We start from the raw sequence: 19,136 nt of genomic DNA, 5'->3' as shown, positions 1-19,136 counted from the left end.
CCTGGCTCATTGGAGAAGTCACCTTCTCCATTCCTTTCAGGTGGTAAGAACCTTCTCCTCCTCCTCCTCCTCCTCCTTTAGTGCATCTCCTACGTGGTCAGGAGACCTGGCTCATTGCAGAAGTTACCTTGATGAGTCCCCCCTCTTCCTCCTCCTTTCCAGGTAGACCTGGCTCACTGGAGAAGTTATCATCTCCTTTCCTTTAGTAAGAACCTTCTCTTTGAGTAAGAACCTTCTCCTCCTCCTTTAGTGCATCTCCTACATCGCCAGGGGACCTGGCTCATTGGAGAAGTCACCTTCTCCATTCCTTTCAGGTGGTAAGAACCTTCTCCTTCTCCTCCTTTAGTGCATCTCCAACATGGTCAGGAGACCTGGCTGACTGGAGAAGTTACCTTCTCCTTTTCTTTAGTAAGAACCTTCTATTTGAGAAAGAACCTTCTCCTCCTCCTTTAGTGCATCTCCTATGTGGTCAGGAGACCTGGCTCGTTGGAGAAGTTATCGTCTCCTTTTCTTTAGTAAGAACCTTCTCCTTGAGAAAGAACCTTCTCCTCCTCCTTTAATGCATCTCCAACCTGGTCAGGAGACCTGGCTCACTGGAGAAGTTATCGTCTCCTTTTCTTTAGTGAGAACCTTCTTATTTACTAAGAACCTTCTCCTCCTCCTTTGGTAGATCTCCAGGAAACCTTCTCCTTTCCTTCCAGGTGGTAAGAGCCCTTTCCTCTTCCTTTAATGCATCTCCAACATGGTCAGGAGACCTGTTTCATTGGAGAAGTTACCTTTAGGAGTCCTCCCTCTTCCTCCTCCTTTCCTTCCAGGTGGTAAGAACCTTCTCCTCCTCCTCCTTTAGTGCATCTCCAACATGGTCAGGCTCATTGAAGGAGTTACCTTCTCCTTTCCTTTAGTGAGAACCTTCTCCTTTAGTGAGAACCTCCTCCTCCTCCTCCTTTAGTGCATCTCCAACATGGTCAGGAGACCTGACCATGTTGACCAGGAGACATGACCAAGCTCTCTGGAGAAGTTATTTTCTCATTTTCTTTAGTAAGAACCTTCTATTTGAGAAAGAACCTTCTCCTCCTCCTTTAGTGCATCTACTACATGGTCAGAAGACCTGGTTCATTGGAGAAGTTACCTTTTCTTTAGTAAGAACCTTCTCTTTGAGTAAGAACCTTCTCCTCCTCCTTTAGTGCATCTCCTACATGGCCAGGAGACCTGGCTCATTGGAGAAGTTACCTTTAGGAGTCCTCCCTCTTCCTCCTTCATTCCTTCCAGGTGGTAAGAACCTTCTCCTTCTCCTCCTTTAGTGCATCTCCAACATGGTCAGGCTCATTGAAGAAGTTACCTTCTCCTTTCCTTTAGTGAGAACCTTCTCCTTTAGTGAGAGCCTCCTCCTTCTTTAGTGCACCTCCTACATGGTCAGGAGACCTTGCTCATTGGAGAAGTTATCTTCTCCTTTTCTTTAGTAAGAACCTTTTCCTTGAGAAAGACCCTTCTGGTGGTAAGAACCTCCTCCTCCTCCTCCTCCTCCTCCTCCTCCTCCTCCTCCTCCTCCTCCTCCTCCTCCTCCTCCTTTAGTGCATCTCCAACATGGTCAGGAGACCTGGCTCATTGAAGAAGTTACCTTCTCCTTTCATTTAGTGAGAACCTTCTTATTTACTATGAACCTTCTCTTCCTCCTTTGGTAGATCCAGGAAGCCTTCTCCTTTCCTTCCAGGTGGGAAGAGCCCTTCCTTCACCTTTAGTGCATCTCTTACATGGTCAAGAGACCTGGCTCGTTGGGAAACTTGCCTTCTCCTTTAGTGCATCTCCTACATGGTCAGGAGACCTGGCTCATTGGAGAAGTTACCTTTAGGAGTCCTCCCTCTTCCTCCTTCACTCCTTCCAGGTGGTAAGAACCTTCTCCTCCTCCTCCTCCTCCTTTAGTGCATCTCCAACATGGTCAGGAGAGCTGGCTCACTGGAGAAGTTATCTTCTCCTTTTCTTTAGTAAGAACCTTCTCCTTGAGAAAGAACCCCCTCCTCCTCCTTTAGTGCATCTCCTACATGGCCAGGAGACCTGGCTCATTGGAGAAGTTACCTTGATGAGTCCTCCCTCCTCCTCCTCCTTTAGTGCATCTCCAACATGGTCAGGAGAACTGGCTCATTGAAGAAGTTACCTTCTTTCCTTTCGTAAGAACCTTCTCCTTTAGTGAGAACCTCCCCCTCCTCCTCCTTTAGTGCATCTCCTACATGGTCTGGAGACCTGTCTCACTGAAGAAGTTACCTTCTCCTTTAGTGAGAACTATCTCCTTTAGTGAGAACCTCCTCCTCCTTTAGTGCATCTCCTACATGGTCAGGAGACCTGGCTCACTGGAGAAGTTATCTTCTCCTTTTCTTTAGTAAGAACCTTCTCCTTGAGAAAGAACCTTCTCCTCCTCCTTTAGTGCATCTCCTACATGGTCAGGAGACTTGGAGAAGTTACCTTGATGAGTCCTCCTTCTTCCTCCTCCTTTCCTTCCAGGTGGTAAGGACCTTCTCCTCCTTCTTTAGTGCATCTCCAACATGGTTAGGAGACCTGGCTCACTAGAGAAGTTATCTTCTTCTTTTCTTTAGTAGGAACCTTCTCCTGGAGAAAGAACCTTCTCCTCTTTTAGTGCATCTCCAACATGTTCAGGAGCCCTGGCTCATTGGAGATGTTATCTTCTCCTTTTCTTTAGTAGGAACCTTCTCCTGGAGAAAGAACCTTCTCCTCCTCCTTTAGTGCATCTCCTACATGGTCAGGCGACCTGGCTCATTGGAGAAGTTACCTTCTCCTTTCCTTCCAGGTAGTAAGAACACTTTCCTTGACCTTTAATGCATCTCCTACATGGTCAGGAGACCTGGTTCATTGGAGAAGTCACCTTCTCCTTTCCTTCCAGGTGGTAAGAGCCCTTTCGTCCTCCTTTAGTGCATCTCCTATATGGCTCATTGGAGAAGTTACCTTCTCCTTTCGTTCTAGGTGTTAAGAGACATTTCTTCCTCCTTTAGTGCATCTCCTGCATGGTCAGGAGACCTGGCTCATTGGAGAAGTTACTTCCTTTCAGGTGATAAGAGCTCTTTCCTCCACCTTTAGTGCATCTGCTACATGGTCAGGAGACCTGGCTCACTGAAGAAGTTACCTTCCCCTTTTCTTTAGTAAGAACCTTCTCCTTGAGAAAGAACCTTCTCCTCCTGCTTTAGTTCATCTCCTACATGGTCAGGAGACCTGGCTCATTGGAGAAAGTACCATCTCCTTTTCTTCAGTAAGAACCTTCTCCTTGAGAAAGAACCTTCTCCTGCTTTAGCTCATCTCCTACATGGTCAGGCTCATCGAAGAAGTCACCTTCTCCTTTTCTTCAGTAAGAACCTTGGGAAAGAACTTTCTCTTTCTCCTTTTGTTCATCTCCTACATGGTCAGGAGACCTGGCTCATAGGAGAAGTTACCTTCTCCTTTCCTTCTAGGTGGTAAGAGCCTCCTCCTTCTCCTTTAGTGCATCTCCTACACAACTTCATCCCCCAAATACCAATTTCAAGGAATTTTATACTAACTTTGCAAGTGTCAGAATGGGAAAGGAGAACCTCAACTGTTATCACCTGGCTGTTTGTTGACACCTTCCCCTTCCCACCACTGGCATTGATTTCCTCCTCCATTTGGTACTTTCAGGTTCTAGGTAGGGGCAGAAAGGTGGGGAAAGAGCGTGGCTGAGGTTCGTATGTGTACGAAGAGACCACCTCAGCATTTCAGCTTCTTTAGAAAACGGGCCTTCTGGGACTTGGAAGATGCCTTCTGTGATGGAAAAATCGGGGATCCTGTCCAGAAGCCGGGCCAAGTCGACTACCAACGGTGGTGGCAACCAGAACTCGGAAGATGACAGCAGCGAGGAAGAGCACTCCCACGGTAAGCCAAGCGGGGCTGCAGGGCTGTGATATTGTGCGCACATGAAGAGTTTGGAGAAGTGGGTTTTTTTATTGTGCTTGAGGTGATGGAAGGATGTGAACCAATGTATGTGTATCGTTGGAGGGATTCAGAATGCTCTCTGATTGTAGATGAACTATAAATCCCGGCAACTCCAACTCCCAAATGCCAAGGTCTATTTTCCCCAAACTCTATCAGTGCTCACATTTGGGCATATTGAGTATCCGTGCCCAGTTTAGTCCAGATCTATTATTGTTTGAGGAAAATCCCACACTATCTGCTTTGAACCGGGTTATCTGAGTCCACACTCAGATAATGTGGGATTTTCTGTCTTGATATTCTGGGATATAGGGCGGCGTGGAAGGGCCCTGGGTTCACAGTGGATGTAGGTGAACTACAACTCTAAAACTCAGTCAATGCCCACCAAACCCTTGCAGTATTTTCTCTTGGTCATGGGAGTTATGTGTACCAAGACTGGTTCAATTCCATTGTTGGTAGAGTTCAGAATGCTATTTGATTGTAGGTGAACTATAAATCCCAGTAATTCTTTTGTTGGTGGGGTTCAGAATGCTCTTTGATTGTAGGTGAACTATAAATCCCAGCAATTCTTTTGTTGGTGGGGTTCAGAATGCTCTTTGATTGTAGGTGAACTATAAATCCCAGCAATTCTTTTGTTGGTGGGGTTCAGAATACTCTTTGATTGTAGGTGAACTATAAATCCTAGCAATTCTTTTGTTGTTGGGTTCAGAATCCTCTTTGATTGTAGGTGAACTATAAATTCTAGCAATTCTTTTGTTGGTGGGGTTCAGAATGCTCTTTGATTGTAGGTGAACTATAAATCCTAGCAATTCTTTTGTTGGTGGGGTTCAGAATGCTCTTTGATTGTAGGTGAACTATAAATCCCAGCAATTCTTATGTTGGTGGGGTTCAGAATGCTCTTTGATTGTAGGTGAACTATACATCCCAGCAATTCTTTTGTTGGTGGGTTCAGAATGCTCGTTGATTGTAGGAGAACTATAAATCCCAGCAATTCTTTTGTTGGTGGGGTTCAGAATGCTCTTTGATTGTAGGTGAACTATAAATCCCAGCAATTACTTTGTTGGTAGGGTTCAGAATGCTCTTTGATTGTAGGTGAACTATAAATCCCAGCAATTACAATTCCCAAATTTTCCCCAAGTTCCATCAGTGCTTACATTTGGGCATACTGAGTATCTGTGCCAAGTTTGGTCCAGATCCGTCATTGTTTGAGTCCACAGTGCTCTCTGGATGTAGGTGAACTACAACTCCCACACTCAAGGTCAATGCCCACCAAACTCTTCCAGTATTTTCTGTTGATCATGGGAGTTCTGTGTGCCCCTATTGGTTCAATTCCATCATTGGTGGAGTTCAGAATGCTCTTTGATTGTAGGCGAACTATAAATCCCAGCAACTACAACTCCCAAATGCAAAATCAATCCCCTTCCCAACGCCACCAGTATTCAAATTTGGGCGTATCGGGTATTTGTGCCAAATTTTGTCCAGTGAATGAAAATACATTTTGCATATCAGATATTTACATTATGATTCATAACAATAACAACGTTATAGTTATGGAAGTAGCAACGAAAATAATGTTATGGTTGGGGGTCAGCACAACATGAGGAACTGTACGAAGGGGTTGCGGCATTAGGAAGGCTGAGAAACACTGCCTTAGATGACGCTTTCAAAAACAAGGTTGGGAGTTGTGGAACAAAGAGTTTGGCAACAAGGGATCTCTCTGGGTAGAACATGAGGCCAATAGGCTCATGATACCAATGGCCCTCAAAGGCCTGAACTGGGCTCACCTTGCCCTCTGCTGGCCACAGAGTGAGAGCTGGGCAAAGGAGAATCATGGAAGTGTAGAATCCTAGAGTTGGAAGAGATCTCATGGGCCATCCAGTCCAACCCCTTTCTGCCAAGAAGCAGGAAAATTACATTCAAAGCACCCCCATCCAGCCTCTGTTTAAAAGCCTCCAAAGACAGAGCCTCCATCACACTCAGGGGCAGAGAGTTCCACTGTTGAACGGCTCTCAGTCAGGAAGTTCTTTCTAATGTTCAGGTGGAATCTCCTTTCTTAGATGTCCTTTGACCAGTATCTGGCCACTTGGAGTGCCTCTGGTGTTGCCGCAAGAAGGTCCTCCATTGTGCATGTTGCAAGGCTCAGGTTGCATCGAAGCAGGTGGTCTGTAGTTTGCTCTTCTCCATACTCGCATGTCATGGATTCCATTTTGTAGCCCCATTTCTTAAGGTTGCATCTCGTGGTGCCAGAGCGCAGTCTGTTCAGCGCCTTCTAAGTCGCTCAGTCTTCTGTGTGCCCAGTGGGGAGTCTCTCATTTGGTATCAGCCATTGAGTGAGGTGCTGGGTTTGAGCCTGCCACTTTTGGACTCTCGCTTGCTGGGGTGTCCCAGCGAGTGTCTCTGTAGATCTTAGAAAACTATTTCTTGATTTAAGTTGTTGACATGCTGGCTGATACCCAAACAGGGGATGAGCTGGAGATGTCACTGCCTTGGTCCTTTCACTATTGGCTGCTACTTCCCACCGTATTTAGGTGGCGCAATACCGGCTAAGCAGTGTAATTTCTCCAGTGGTGTAGGGCACAGACACCCCATGATAATGCGGCATGTCTCATTTTGAGCCACATCCACTGTTTTAGCGTGGTGAGATGTGTTCCACACTGGGCATACATACTCAGCAGCAGAGTAGCATAGCGCAAGGGCAGATGTCTTCACTGTGTCTGGTTGTGATCCCCAGGTTGTGCCAGTCAGCTTTCGTATGATATTGTTTCTAGCACCCACCTTTTGCTTGATGTTCAGGCAGTGCTTCTTGTATGTCAGAGCACGGTCCAGAGTGACTCCCAGGTATTTGGGTGTGCTGCAATGCTCCAGTGGGATTCCTTCCCAGGTCATCCTCAGAGCTCGGGATGCTTGTCTGTTCTTAAGGTGAAAAGCACATGTCTGTGTTTTAGATGGATTTGGGATCAGCAGGTTTTCCCTGTAATAGGCAGTAAGAGCACCTAGAGCAGTGTTTCTCAACCTGGGGGTCGGGACCCCTGAGGGGGTCGCGAGGGGGTGTCAGAGGGGTCGCCAAAGACCATAAGAAAACACAGTATTTTCTGATGGTCATGGGGATTTCATGTGGGAAGTTTGAGCCAATTCTGTCGCCAGTGTTCAGAATATTCTTTGATTGTAATGAACTGTAAATCCCAGCAACTACAACTCCCAAATGTCAAGATCTATTTTCCCCAGACTCCACCGTTGTTCACATTTGGGCATATTGAGCATTTGTGCCAAGTTTGGTCCAAATCCACCATTGCATGAGTCCACAGTGCTCTCTGGATATAGGTGAACTACAACTCCCAAACTCAAGGTGAATGCCCATCAAACCCTTCCAGTGTTTTCCACTGGTCATGGGAGCCAAGTTTGGTTCAAATCCATCGCAGGTGGAGTTCAGAATGCTCTTTGATTATAAGTGAACTATAAATCCCAGTAACTACAACTCGCAAATTACAAAATCAATCCTCCCCCAACCCCACTAGCATTCACATTTGGGTGTATTGTGTATTTGTGCCCAGTTTGGTCCAGTGAATGAAAATGCATCCGGCATAGCAGATATTTACATTATGATTTATAACAGTAGTAAAATGACTGTTACGAAGTAGCAACGAAAACAATATTATGGTTGGGGGTCATCACAATATGAGGGACTGTATTAAGAGGTCACAGCATTAGGAAGGTTGAGAACCACTGACCTAGAGCTTCGGAGAGCTTCTGTTCAACCATCTCAAAGCTCCCTGCTTGAGCGGTGATGACATGATCATCAGCATAGATGAAACTCTCTGTCCCTTCTGGCAGTGGCTGGTCATATGTGTAGATGTTGAACATGGATGGAGCAAGCGCGCTCCCCTGAGGCAGGCCGTTCTTCTGTTTCCGCCATCTGCTTCTCTGGCCCTGGAACTCAACAAAGAAGCTCCTGTTTTGTAGCAGGTTTCCTATGAGGCGGGTGAGGTGGTTGTCCTTTGTGATATTGTACATTTTTCTCAGGAGGAGGAGGTGGTTTATCATAAGCCGCTGACAGGTCTATGAAGACAGCTCCTGTGATCACAGGAGTCTCCAGGATGGCAGAAAACAAGAAGAGATGGGGATCCTAATGATGGTGATCCTGCACCCAGTAGGGTCACCTACAGGTGATACTGGGGTGCAACTGGCAAAAGAGGCAACGGAGGACAATGATGGATTGAGTTATATGTGGTCCCAACCTTGTGTGGGTGACGATGTGGTCTGAAAAGCACCAGAGCAATAAAACAATGCTGGAGAGCTTGCTTGGTTCACGGAAGGAGATAGTTTCCTCCTTGACTGATATGACACAACAATGTTTCTCATCCTTCCTAATGCCGTGACCCCTTAATACAGTCCATCATGTTGTGGTGACCCCCAACTATAACATTATTTTCATTGCTAACTGTAATTTGGCTACTGTTATGGATCATCATGTAAATATCTGATATGCTGGGTGTATTTTCATTCACTGGACCAAATTTGGCACATATGCCCAATACTCCCAAAATTGAATACTGGTGGGGTTTGGGGGGGGGGGGTTGATTTTGTCATTTGGGAATTGTAGTTGCTGGGATTTACAGTTCGCCTACAATCAAAGAGCATCCTAGAATCATAGAGTTGGAAGAGACCTCATGGGCCATCCAGTCCAACCCCCATTCTGCCAAGAAGCAGGAATATTGCATTCAAAGCACCCCCTTTTATTGTTGTGTCAGGAGCGACCTGGGAAACTGCAGGTTGCTTCTGGTGTGAGAGAATTGGCCGTCTGCAAGGACGTTGCCCAGGGGACGCCTGGATGATTTGATGTTTTATCATTCTTGTGGGAGACTTCTCTCATGTCCCCACTTGAGGAGCTGGAGCTGATAGAGGGAGCTCATCCGCCTCTCCCCGGATTCAAACCTGCGACCTGTCGGTCTTCAGTCCTGCCAGCACAGGGGTTTAACCCACTGCGCCACCGGGGGCTCCTAAAGCACCCCTGACAGATGGCCATCCAGCCTCTATTTAAAAGCTTCCAAAGGAGGAGCCCCCACCACACTCTGGGGCAGAGAGTTCCACTGCTGAACGGCTCTCACAGTCAGGAAGTTCTTCCTCATGTTCAGATGGAATCTCCTCTCTTGTAGTTTGAAGCCATTGCTCCGTTGCATCCTAGTCTCCAGAGAAGCAGAAAACAAGTTCGCTCCCTCCTCCCTATGACTTCCTCTCACATACTTATACATGGCTATCATGTCTCCTCTCAGCCTTCTCTTCTTCAGGCCCAGCTCTTTAAGCCGCTCTTCATAGGGCTTGTTCTCCAGACCCTGGATCATTTGAGTCGCCCTCCTCTGGACACATTCCAGCTTGTCAATATCTCTCTTGAATTGTGGTGCCCAGAATTGGACACAATATTCCAGGTGTGGTCTAACCAAAGCGGAATAGAGCATGGGGAGCATGACTTCCCTGGATCTAGAGACTAGGCTCCTATTGATGCAGGCCAAAATCCCATTGGCTTTTTTTGCCGCCGCATCACATTGTTGGCTCATGTTTAACTTGATCTTTTCACATGTACTGCTCTCGAGCCATGCGTCCCCCATTCTGTACCCCACCAATGATGGAATTGGACCAAACGTGGCACACACGACTCCCATAACCAACAGAAAATACTGAAAGGCTTTGGTGGGCATTGAACTTCAATTTGGGAGAGTTGCGAGGGGGGGGGGGGGGTTCACAGGAGTCGCCAAAGACCATACGAAAACACATATTCCTGATGGTTTTAGGAACCCCTTTGGCAGAGAAGGCTGAAGATCTCTCCACCTGTCTTTCTCTTCATTTTTGGTGTTGGTGAACTACAACTCCCATAATTGAGAATCAGTCCCCCCTCCAACCCCACTAGTATTCAATGTTGGCCATTTAGATAATGTGCCAAGTTTGGTGCAGATCCATTATGAGCTGGGTTCAAAATACTCCTTGATTGTAAGCGAACTATAAATCGCGAACTATAAATCCCAGCAATATGTGTGTGGATGGTGTGCAGATGTCATACAATCCTGCTCACCTATTCAAAAGTCTGTAAATTAGCGTTTCTCAACCTGGGGGTTGGGAGCCCAGGGGAGGGTCACGAGGGGGTGAACTATAAATCCCAGCAACTAAAACTCCCATAGGTCAAGGTCTATCTTCCACATATTCCGTGTTCACATTTGGGCATATTGAGTATTTGTGTCAAATTTAGTCCATATCCATCACAGTGCTCTCTGGAGGTAGGTGAACTACAACTCCAAAACCCAAGGTCAGTGCCCACCAAACGTTTCCAGTATTTTCTGTTGGTCAGGAGAATTCTGTGTGCCAAGTTTGGTTCGATTCCATCATTCATAGAATCATAGAATCAAAGAGTTGGAAGAGATCTCACGGGCCATCCAGTCCAACCCCCTGCCAAGAAGCAGGAATATTGCATTCAAATCGCCCTGAGAGATGGCCATCCAGCCTCTGTTTAGAAGCTTCCAAAGAAGGAGCCTCCACCACACTCCGGGGCAGAGAGTTCCACTGCTGAACGGCTCTCACAGTCAGGAAGTTCTTCCTCGTGTTCAGATGTAATCTCCTCTCTTGTAGTTTGAAGCCATTGTTCCATTGCGTCCTAGTCTCCAAGGAAGCAGAAAACAAGCTTGCTCCCTCCTCCCTGTGGCTTCCTCTCACATATTTATACATGGCTATCATATCTCCTCTCAGCCTTCTCTTCTTCAGGCTAAACATGCCCAGCTCCTTAAGCCGCTCCTCATAGGGCTTGTTCTCCAGAACCTTGATCATTTGAGTCGCCCTCCTCTGGACACATTCCAGCTTGTCAATATCTCTCTTGAATTGTGGTGCCCAGAATTGGACACAATATTCCAGGTGTGGTCTAACCAAAGCAGAATAGAGGGGTAGCATGACTTCCCTAGATCTAGACACTATGCTCCTATTGATGCAGGCCAAAATCCCATTTGCTTTTTTGCCGCCACATCACATTGTTGGCTCATGTTTAACTTGTTGTCCACGAGGACTCCAAGATCTTTTTCACACGTACTGCTCTCGAGCCAGGCATTGTCCCCCATTTTGTATCTTTGCATTTCATTTTTTCTGCCAAAGTGGAGTATCTTGCATTTGTCACTGTTGAACTGCATTTTGTTAATTTTGGCCAATCATCTCTCTAATCTGTCAAGATCGTTTTGAATTCTGCTCCTGTCCTCTGGACTATTGGCTATCCCTCCCAATTTGGTGTCGTCTGCAAACTTGACGATCCTGCCTTCTCGCCCTTCATCTAAGTCATTAATAAAGATGAACAGGACCAGGCCCAGGACGGAACCCTGCGGCACTCCACTCGTCACTTCTTTCCAGGATGAAGAGGAAGCATTAGTGAGCACCCTCTGGGTTTGTTCATTTAACCAATTACAGATCCACCTCACCGTAGTTTTGCCTAGCCCACATTGGACTAGTTTCCTTGCCAGAAGGTCATGGGGGACCTTGTCGAAGGCCTTCCTGACATCCAGGTACGCTACATCCACGGCATTCCCCGCATCTACCCAGCTTGGAACTCTATCGAAAAAAGATATCAGATGAGTCTGGCATGACTTGTTTTTGATAAATCCATGTTGATTATTAGCGATGACCGCATTTGTTTCTAAGTGTTTGCAGACCACTTCCTTAACAATCTTTTCCAGAATCTTGCCTGGTATCGACGTGAGGCTGACCAGACGGTAGTTGTTTGGGTCATCCTTTTTTCCCTTCTTGAAGATTGGGACCACATTGACTTGATCTCTTTTGTCTGTGTCGTCAAGATACAGAAGCACGGGGAGTGATGGGCTTCCCTCTCCCTTTTTTGCTCCTCTTCACCGGGTTAACAAAGGAGTCATTTCAGGCAGAAGGCCAGGAAGTTGGTTTTGGTTTGAGCTCACGGTTTTATTGTTCCCCTGCCATCCCTGTCCTTTCTCCCCTCTGAATTCTGTTAAAGCTTCTCCTACGCTTTGGCTTTGTTGGGCTTTCCATCCCTCTTTCTTCAGTTGTGTGTTTCCTGTTCTCCAGTGGATGTGGCCAAGGACAGAACCTTGAGAGGGCTCTACACTTCCATTACTGCAACTCCATATCTGATCTAGAGCCTCACAATGCAAGTGGATAGTTGCCTGGGATCAAGGGCGGCTGAAGCAATAGGCAAGATACGCATTTGCGTATAGCGCAAATCCCTGAGGGGTGCTCTTGAGACGCCTCCGGTTGGAAGTCACTTTAAAGCAATCCGGTTGGGTTTTTTTCTTTGTGTCAGAAGCGACTTGGTGTGAGAGAATTGGTCGTCTGCAAGGAAGTTACCCAGGGGACGCCCGGATGTTTTACCTAGGGAGATTAGGAAAGCCCCTTCACTGGAAACATTTAAAAAGAACCTCAAAACCTGGCTTTTCCGCTGCGCCTTTGGCGAGTAGGTGCTCAGCATGATATTTTACACCCCCTCAACGTTTTTGGCTAATGGAGTTCGTGCCCTTCAAATAGGATGTTCAGCCCCCAACTCTATGTGTTTTATGAGTTCCATTTAAACTTCATGGAATCATAGAATCATAGAATCAAAGAGTTGGAAGAGACCTCATGGGCCATCCAGTCCAACCCCATTCTGCCAAGAAGCAGTAATATTGCATTCAAATCACCCCTGACAGATGGCCATCCAGCCTCTGTTTAAAAGCTTCCAAAGAAGGAGCCTCCATTACACTCCGGGGCAGAGAGTTCCACTGCTGAACGGCTCTCACAGTCAGGAAGTTCTTCCTCGTGTTCAGATGGAATTTCCTTTCTTGTAGTTTGAAGCCATTGTCCCACGTCCTAGTCTCCAAGGAAGCAGAAAACAAGCTTGCTCCCTCCTCCCTGTGGCTTCCTCTCACATGGCTATCATATCTCCTCTCAGCCTTCTCTTCTTCAGGCTAAACATGCCCAGCTCCTTAAGCCGCTCCTCATAGGGCTTGTTCTCCAGACCCTTTATCATTTTAGTCGCTCTCCTGCTATTTTATCTCATTATAGTCTGTTAATTGTTTTTTTTAAATTCAGAATATGTGGCCCGCCCATTGTCATTTCTATTGTGATTGTGTCTATTGGGATTTTTATTTTATTTTATTATCACTATTATTATTTTATTATTATTTTAATGTCATTTTGATAATGTTGTTGTTGTCTGATGTATAAGCTTTGATTTTATTGCTGTATTATGTTGTCCGAGCTTGGCCCCATATAAGCCCCTCCGAGTCCCCATTGGGGAGATGGTGGCGGGGTAGAAATAAAGTTTATTATTATATTATATAATATAATTATTATTATCCTTGCAGGGGTGGCTAAAGCAATAGGCAAGATATGCATTTGCATATAGCACGAATCCCCGAGGTACATTCTTGGGGCACCCCCGCTTACACTTGAAAATTACCTAGGGCCGGCCCTGCCTGGGATGGGTAGGAGATGCCACCACCTATAGAAAGATGTGGAACCGTGGTTAAACATCTGAAAGAATGTCATAAGGAAGGAGGAGGAGGAGGAATATTTTCTGCTGCCCTGGAGACTCAGGGCAAATTATAAGAAAAGAGATTCCACTTGAACATTAGGAAGGATTTCCTGACCGAAGGAGCTGTTCAAGAGTAGAACACATTGTCTCAGGGTGTGATGGAGGCTTCTTCTTTGGTGGCTGGATGGCCATCTGTTGGGGGTGCTTTGACTGTGCTTTTCCTGCATGGGAGGAGGCTGGACTGGATGACCTTTGGAGTCTCTTCCAATTTTTTGATTTAGAGGCTGAATGGTCATTTTGGGGTGTTTTTGTTGATATGTTGGACAGACCTGCTGAGTTTCCTGACCTTACCTCCCTCCCAAATTTAGCTTCCAAGTTAGAAGAATAGGAGTCCCTGGAATCCCTTATGCAATACATAGTTTCATCTACACTGATGATCGTGCCATCACCGCCCAAGCAGGGAGCTTTGAAATGGTTGAACAGAAGCTCCCTGAAGCATTCGGTGTTTTTACTGCCTATTACAGGGAAAACCGGCTGATTCCTAATCCATCTAAAATGCAGACGTGTGTTTTTCACCTTAAGAACAGACAAACATCTTGAGCTCTGAGGATGACCTGGGAAGGAATCCCACTGGAGCATTCCAGCACACCAAAATACCTGGGAGTCACTCTGGACCGTGCTCTGACCTACAAGAAGCATTGCCTGCATATCAAGCAAAAAGTGGGCGCTAGAAACAATATCATACGAAAGCTGACTGGCACAACCTGGGGATCACAACCAGACACAGTGAAGACATCTGCCCTTGTGCTATCTCACCACATTAAAACAGTGGATGTGGCTCTTAATGAGGCATGCCACATTATCCCAGGATGTCTATAACCTACACCACTGGAGAAATCCGCTTGAGAATGTTAGAATGTTGAGGCTGGCCAATCAGAAACCATAGGCAAATTGTTCCACAGTCGCAACCAATCAGAAAGCTGCCACATACACCATCCTCCCTACCATCCTCCCTCCACATACAAACATTCTGTTTTATTATATACTAGCTTGGGGACCAAAGTCCATCGTCCTTCAAACTACAGCAGGATGTAGAGTGGGTCATGGGGGCTCTGTGTGCTAAGTTTGGTCTTCATCAGTCATTGGTTCAGGGTCGCAGTGGTTTCAGTAAGTGAGTGAAGGTATTGCAAGTCCCATCATCCATGATCCACCCTCCTCCAAACTGAAACAGGATGTAGATAGGGTCATGGGGGCTCTGTGTGCCAAGTTTGGTCTTGATCAGTTATTGGATGAGGGTCCCAGTGGTTTCAGTAAGTGAGTGAAGGTACTGCAAGTCCCATCATCCATGGTCAACCCTCCTCCAAAACTGCAGCAGGATGTAGAGTGGGTCATGGGGGCTCTGTTTGCCAAGTTTGGTCTTGATCAGTCGTTGGATGAGGGTCGCAGTGGTTTCAGTAAGTGAGTGATGGTATTGCAAGTCCCATCATCCATGGTCCATCCCCCTTAGAACTGCATCAGGATGTAGAGTGGGCCATGAGTACTCTGTGTGCTAAGTTTGGGCCTGGTCTGTGATTTGTAGGTGCTACAATGTTCTGTGGGAAGTGAATCAGGTGAAGGTACTGCAAATCCCATCATTCGTGGCCCATCCTGCCCTAAGCTGCACCAGGATTAAAGTGGGCCTTTGTGTGACAAGTTTGGTCCTGATCCGTCATTGGTGTGGGCCACAGTGCTCTAAGGTAGTGAGTTCAAGTACTGAAAGTCCTGTCATCCATGGTCCATAGAATCATAGAATCAAAGAGTGGAAGAGACCTCATGGGCCATCCAGTCCAACCCTATTCTACCAAGAAGCAGGAAAATTGCATTCAAAGCACCCCTGACAGATGGCCATCCAGCCTCTGTTTCAAAGCCCCCAAAGAAGGAGCCTCCACAAAGCTCCATGATGCTTTCTCAAACCTCTTCTCGGCTTGTCTGCGTAACTCTCACCTGAGGCTCTGCTGTTTATGCTGTTTATGTTAAGCAGCCTCCACCACACTCTGGGGCAGAGAGTTCCACTGCTGAATGGTTCTCACAGTCAGGAAGATCTTCCTCATGTTCAGATGGAATCTCCTCTCTTGTAGTCTGAAGCCATTGTTCCGCATCCATTGTTCCTCGCCCAAACTGCACCAGAATGTAGAGTGGGTCTTGTGGGGCGGGGGGGGGGGGGTGTCTGTGTGCCAGGTTTGGTCTTGTTCTGCCATTGTTGGGGGCCGCAAGGTGTTTTGGAGCTGACAGTTTCAGGTCCCTTTCCTATTCCCTCTGCTACCTCGGAATGTTGAGGTTGGCCAATCAGAGACCATATGGGAGGGATAGCCAATAGTCCAGAGGACAGGAGCAGGATTCAAAACGATCTTGACAGATTAGAGAGATGGGCCAAAACTAACAAAATGAAGTTCAACAGTGACAAATGCAAGATACTCCACTTTGGCAGGAAAAACAAAATGCAAAGATACAGAATGGGGGACAATGCCTGGCTCAAGAGCAGTACGTGTGAAAAAGATTTTGGAGTTCTCGTGGACAACAAGTTAAACATGAGCCAACAATGTGATGTGGCGGCAAAAAAAGCCAATGGGATTTTGGCCTGCATCAATAGGAGCATAGTGTCTAGATCTAGGGAAGTCATGCTACCCATGCTCTATTCCGCCTTGGTTAGACCACACCTGGAATATTGTGTCCAATTCTGGGCACCACAATTCAAGAGAGATATTGACAAGCTGGAATGTGTCCAGAGGAGGGCGACTCAAATGATCAAGGGTCTGGAGAACAAGCCCTATGAGGAGCGGCTTAAAGAGTTGGGCATGTTTAGCCTGAGAGGAGATATGATAGCCATGTATAAATATGAGAGGAAGCCACAGGGAGGAGGGAGCAAGCTTGTTTTCTGCTTCCTTGGAGACTAGGACACGAAACAATGGCTTCAAACTACAAGAGAGGAGATTCCATCTGAACACGAGGAAGAACTTCCTGACTGTGAGAGCTGTTCAGCAGTGGAACTCTCTGCCCCGGAGTGTGGTGCAGGCTCCTTCTTTGGAAGCTTTTAAACAGAGACTGGATGGCCATCTGTCAGGGGTGATTTGAATGCAATATTCCTGCTTCTTGGCAGAATGGGGTTGGACTGGATGACCCGTGAGGTCTCTTCCAACTCTTTGATTCTATGATTCTATATGCAAATTGTACCACAGTGGCAGCCAATCAGAATCTTAGAATGTTGAGGCTGGCCAATCAAAGACCTTATGCAAATAGTGCCACAGTGGCAGCCAGTCAGAAAGCTGCCACATACACCTCTCGTCCTCTCTCCACATACAAACACTGACTTTTATTTTATACATCAATAGATATAGATAGATATATAGATTATTATTACTATTATAGATTATTATTACTATTATTACTATTATAGATTATTATTACAATTATTACTATTATAGATATATAGATTATTATTGGCCACAGTGGTCCATGCTCTTGTTACATCCCAAATAGACTACTGCAACGCACTCAACGTGGGGTTGCCCTTGAAGACGGTTCGGAAACTTCCACTGGTTCAGCGAGCGGCTGCCAGGCTGCTCACTGGAGCGACATACAGGGAGCACACCACCCCTCTGGTATGTCAGCTTCACTGGCTGCCGGTGCAGTTCCGAGCCCAATTCAAGGTGCTGGTTTTGACCTACAAAACCCTGTACGGTTCCGGTCCAGCGTATCTGTCCGAACGTATCTCCCTCTACGTCCCACCCCGGAATTTGAGATCATCTGAGGGGGCCCTGCTCTCGACCCCACCGCTTTCCCAAGCGAGGCTGGTGGGGACGAGGAGCAGGGCCTTCTCAGTGGTGGCCCCTCACCTGTGGAACTCACTCCCGGGGGAAATTAGGGCATCAACATCCCTCCTTTCCTTCAGGAGGAAGGTAAAGACGTGGTTGTGGGACCAGGCCTTCGGGCAATCTGCTAACTAGATAAGGACAACCAGACGAATAGGACTGGCAGGAGTGACAATTGTGGAGAGGAGAGGTACTCCCCAAAGATAACAAAAGAGCGCCGGTCTGTTTCTCAGTCTCGCTACCCAGTCCTCTCTTTGCGCCCGTCACCTGCCGAGCCTGGTGTGAATGTTATGCTTTGGAAGTCTTCGAGAGACGCTCAGCCCCCAGCCCAGCATATGTTTCATGGTTCGTGTGCCAGGAAGCGAAAGCTCGGGAGCTCCTTGGCAGGACGTTGGCTAAGTGTTTCCAGAGCTCGCCTGCCGCTCAGCAGCTGTTGGGTAGATTTCCTTCCATTTTTTGAAGGAACGGTAGCTACGGGTGAGGAATGTTGGCCTACCCACACTTCCTACTTCCATGGTGCTTGGGAAGGTTTCTCCCTGGTCTCTAGGCATCTTTCAAGGCTTCAATACTGGTGGAGTGGACATTGATTTTGTCATTTGGGAGTTGTAGTTGCTGGGATTTATAGTTCGCCTACAATCAAAGCGCATTCTGAACTCCACCAATGATGGAGTCTCTCGTTTTCCTCTTGGCACACAGAACTCCCATGACAAACAGAAAATACTGGAAGGGTTTGGTGGGCATTGACCTTGAGTTTGGGAGTTGTAGTTCACCTACATCCAGACAGCACTGTGGACTCAAACAATGATGGATCTGGACCAAACTTGGCATGAATACTCAACATTCCCAAATGTGAACACTGGTGGATTTTGGGGGAAATAGGCCTTAACAATTGGGAGTTGTAGTTGTTGGGATTTATAGTTCACCTACAATCAAAGAGCATTCTGAACTCCACCAATGATGGATCTGAACCAAACTTGGCACACAGAACTCCCATGACCAGCAGAAAATACTGGAAGGGTTTGGTGAGCATTAAACTTGAGTTTGGGAGTTGTAGTTCACCTAGATCTAGAGAGTACTGTGGACTCAACCGATGATGTATCCGGACCAAACTTGGCATGAATACTCAACATTCCCAAATGTGAACACTGGTGGATTTTGGGGAAAATAGACCTTAACATTTGGGAGTTGTAGTTGCTGGGATTTATAGTTCACCTACAATCAAAGAGCCTTCTGAACCTCCTCTTTCTCTTCTTTCCCTTCCTCCTCTTCATTTTCCTCTTCTTGGTGTCTTCTTCCCCTCCCTTTTCTTCTTATTCTTCTGCTTCCCTTCTTCTTCCGCCTCTCGTTTTCCTCCTCCTCTTTGTCATCTTCCCCTCCCTCCTCTTCTTTTCCGCCTCCACCTCCTCCCTCCTCCTCCTCTTTTTCTTCTTTCCCTTCCTCCTCTTTTCCTCCTCATTGTCTTCCTCTTCTTCTTCCTCCTCATTTCATCCTCTTCCTCTTTTTCTTTTCCCCTCCCTATTCTTCTTGCTCTTCTTCTTTTCCTCATCTTCCTTCTTCTTCTCCTTCCTCCGCTCCTCCTCCTTTTCTTTTTCTTCTCCACCTTTTCTCCTCTTCCTCTTTGTCGTCTTCCTCCTCTTCTTTTTTTCCTCTTCCTCCTTCCTCCTCTTTCTTTTTCTTCTCCCCCTTCCTCCTCCTTTTTCTCTGTTTCTTCTTCCCCTTCCTCCTCCTCTTTCCTCCTCCTCCTCTTTTTCTTCCTCTTCCTCCTCCTTTTCTTTTCCTTCTCCACCTTTTCACCTCTTCCTCTTTGTCTTCTTCCTCCTCCTCCTTTTTCTCCT

The 19,136-nt window shown here is 46.7% G+C and overlaps 1 protein-coding gene across 4 annotated transcripts in view; it reads left to right on the top strand.

Moving 5' to 3' along the window:
• Positions 1–1,146: 1,146 nt before the first annotated feature.
• RCOR2 (REST corepressor 2) overlaps positions 1,147–19,136 on the top strand; it is a 43,865-nt gene continuing 25,875 nt past the window's right edge. For 2 of the 4 annotated variants that reach the window (XM_067472476.1, XM_067472473.1), the window contains exons 1-2: positions 1,795–1,885; positions 3,658–3,891. In XM_067472476.1, the coding sequence (XP_067328577.1) occupies positions 3,774–3,891 (118 nt within the window). In that variant the 5' untranslated portion in view covers positions 1,795–1,885; positions 3,658–3,773. Of the gene's footprint in view, positions 1,273–1,794; positions 1,886–2,884; positions 2,897–3,657; positions 3,892–19,136 lie in introns of those variants that run through there. The other 2 variants (XM_067472474.1, XM_067472475.1) reach the window with 2 other exon arrangements.

Source organism: Anolis sagrei, chromosome 12, assembly GCF_037176765.1.
Source record: "Anolis sagrei isolate rAnoSag1 chromosome 12, rAnoSag1.mat, whole genome shotgun sequence".
In the NCBI taxonomy this organism is placed as follows: Eukaryota; Metazoa; Chordata; class Lepidosauria; order Squamata; family Dactyloidae; genus Anolis; species Anolis sagrei.
Note: the sequence above shows the minus strand (reverse complement) of the source record. Positions and strands in the feature narration are given on the sequence as shown.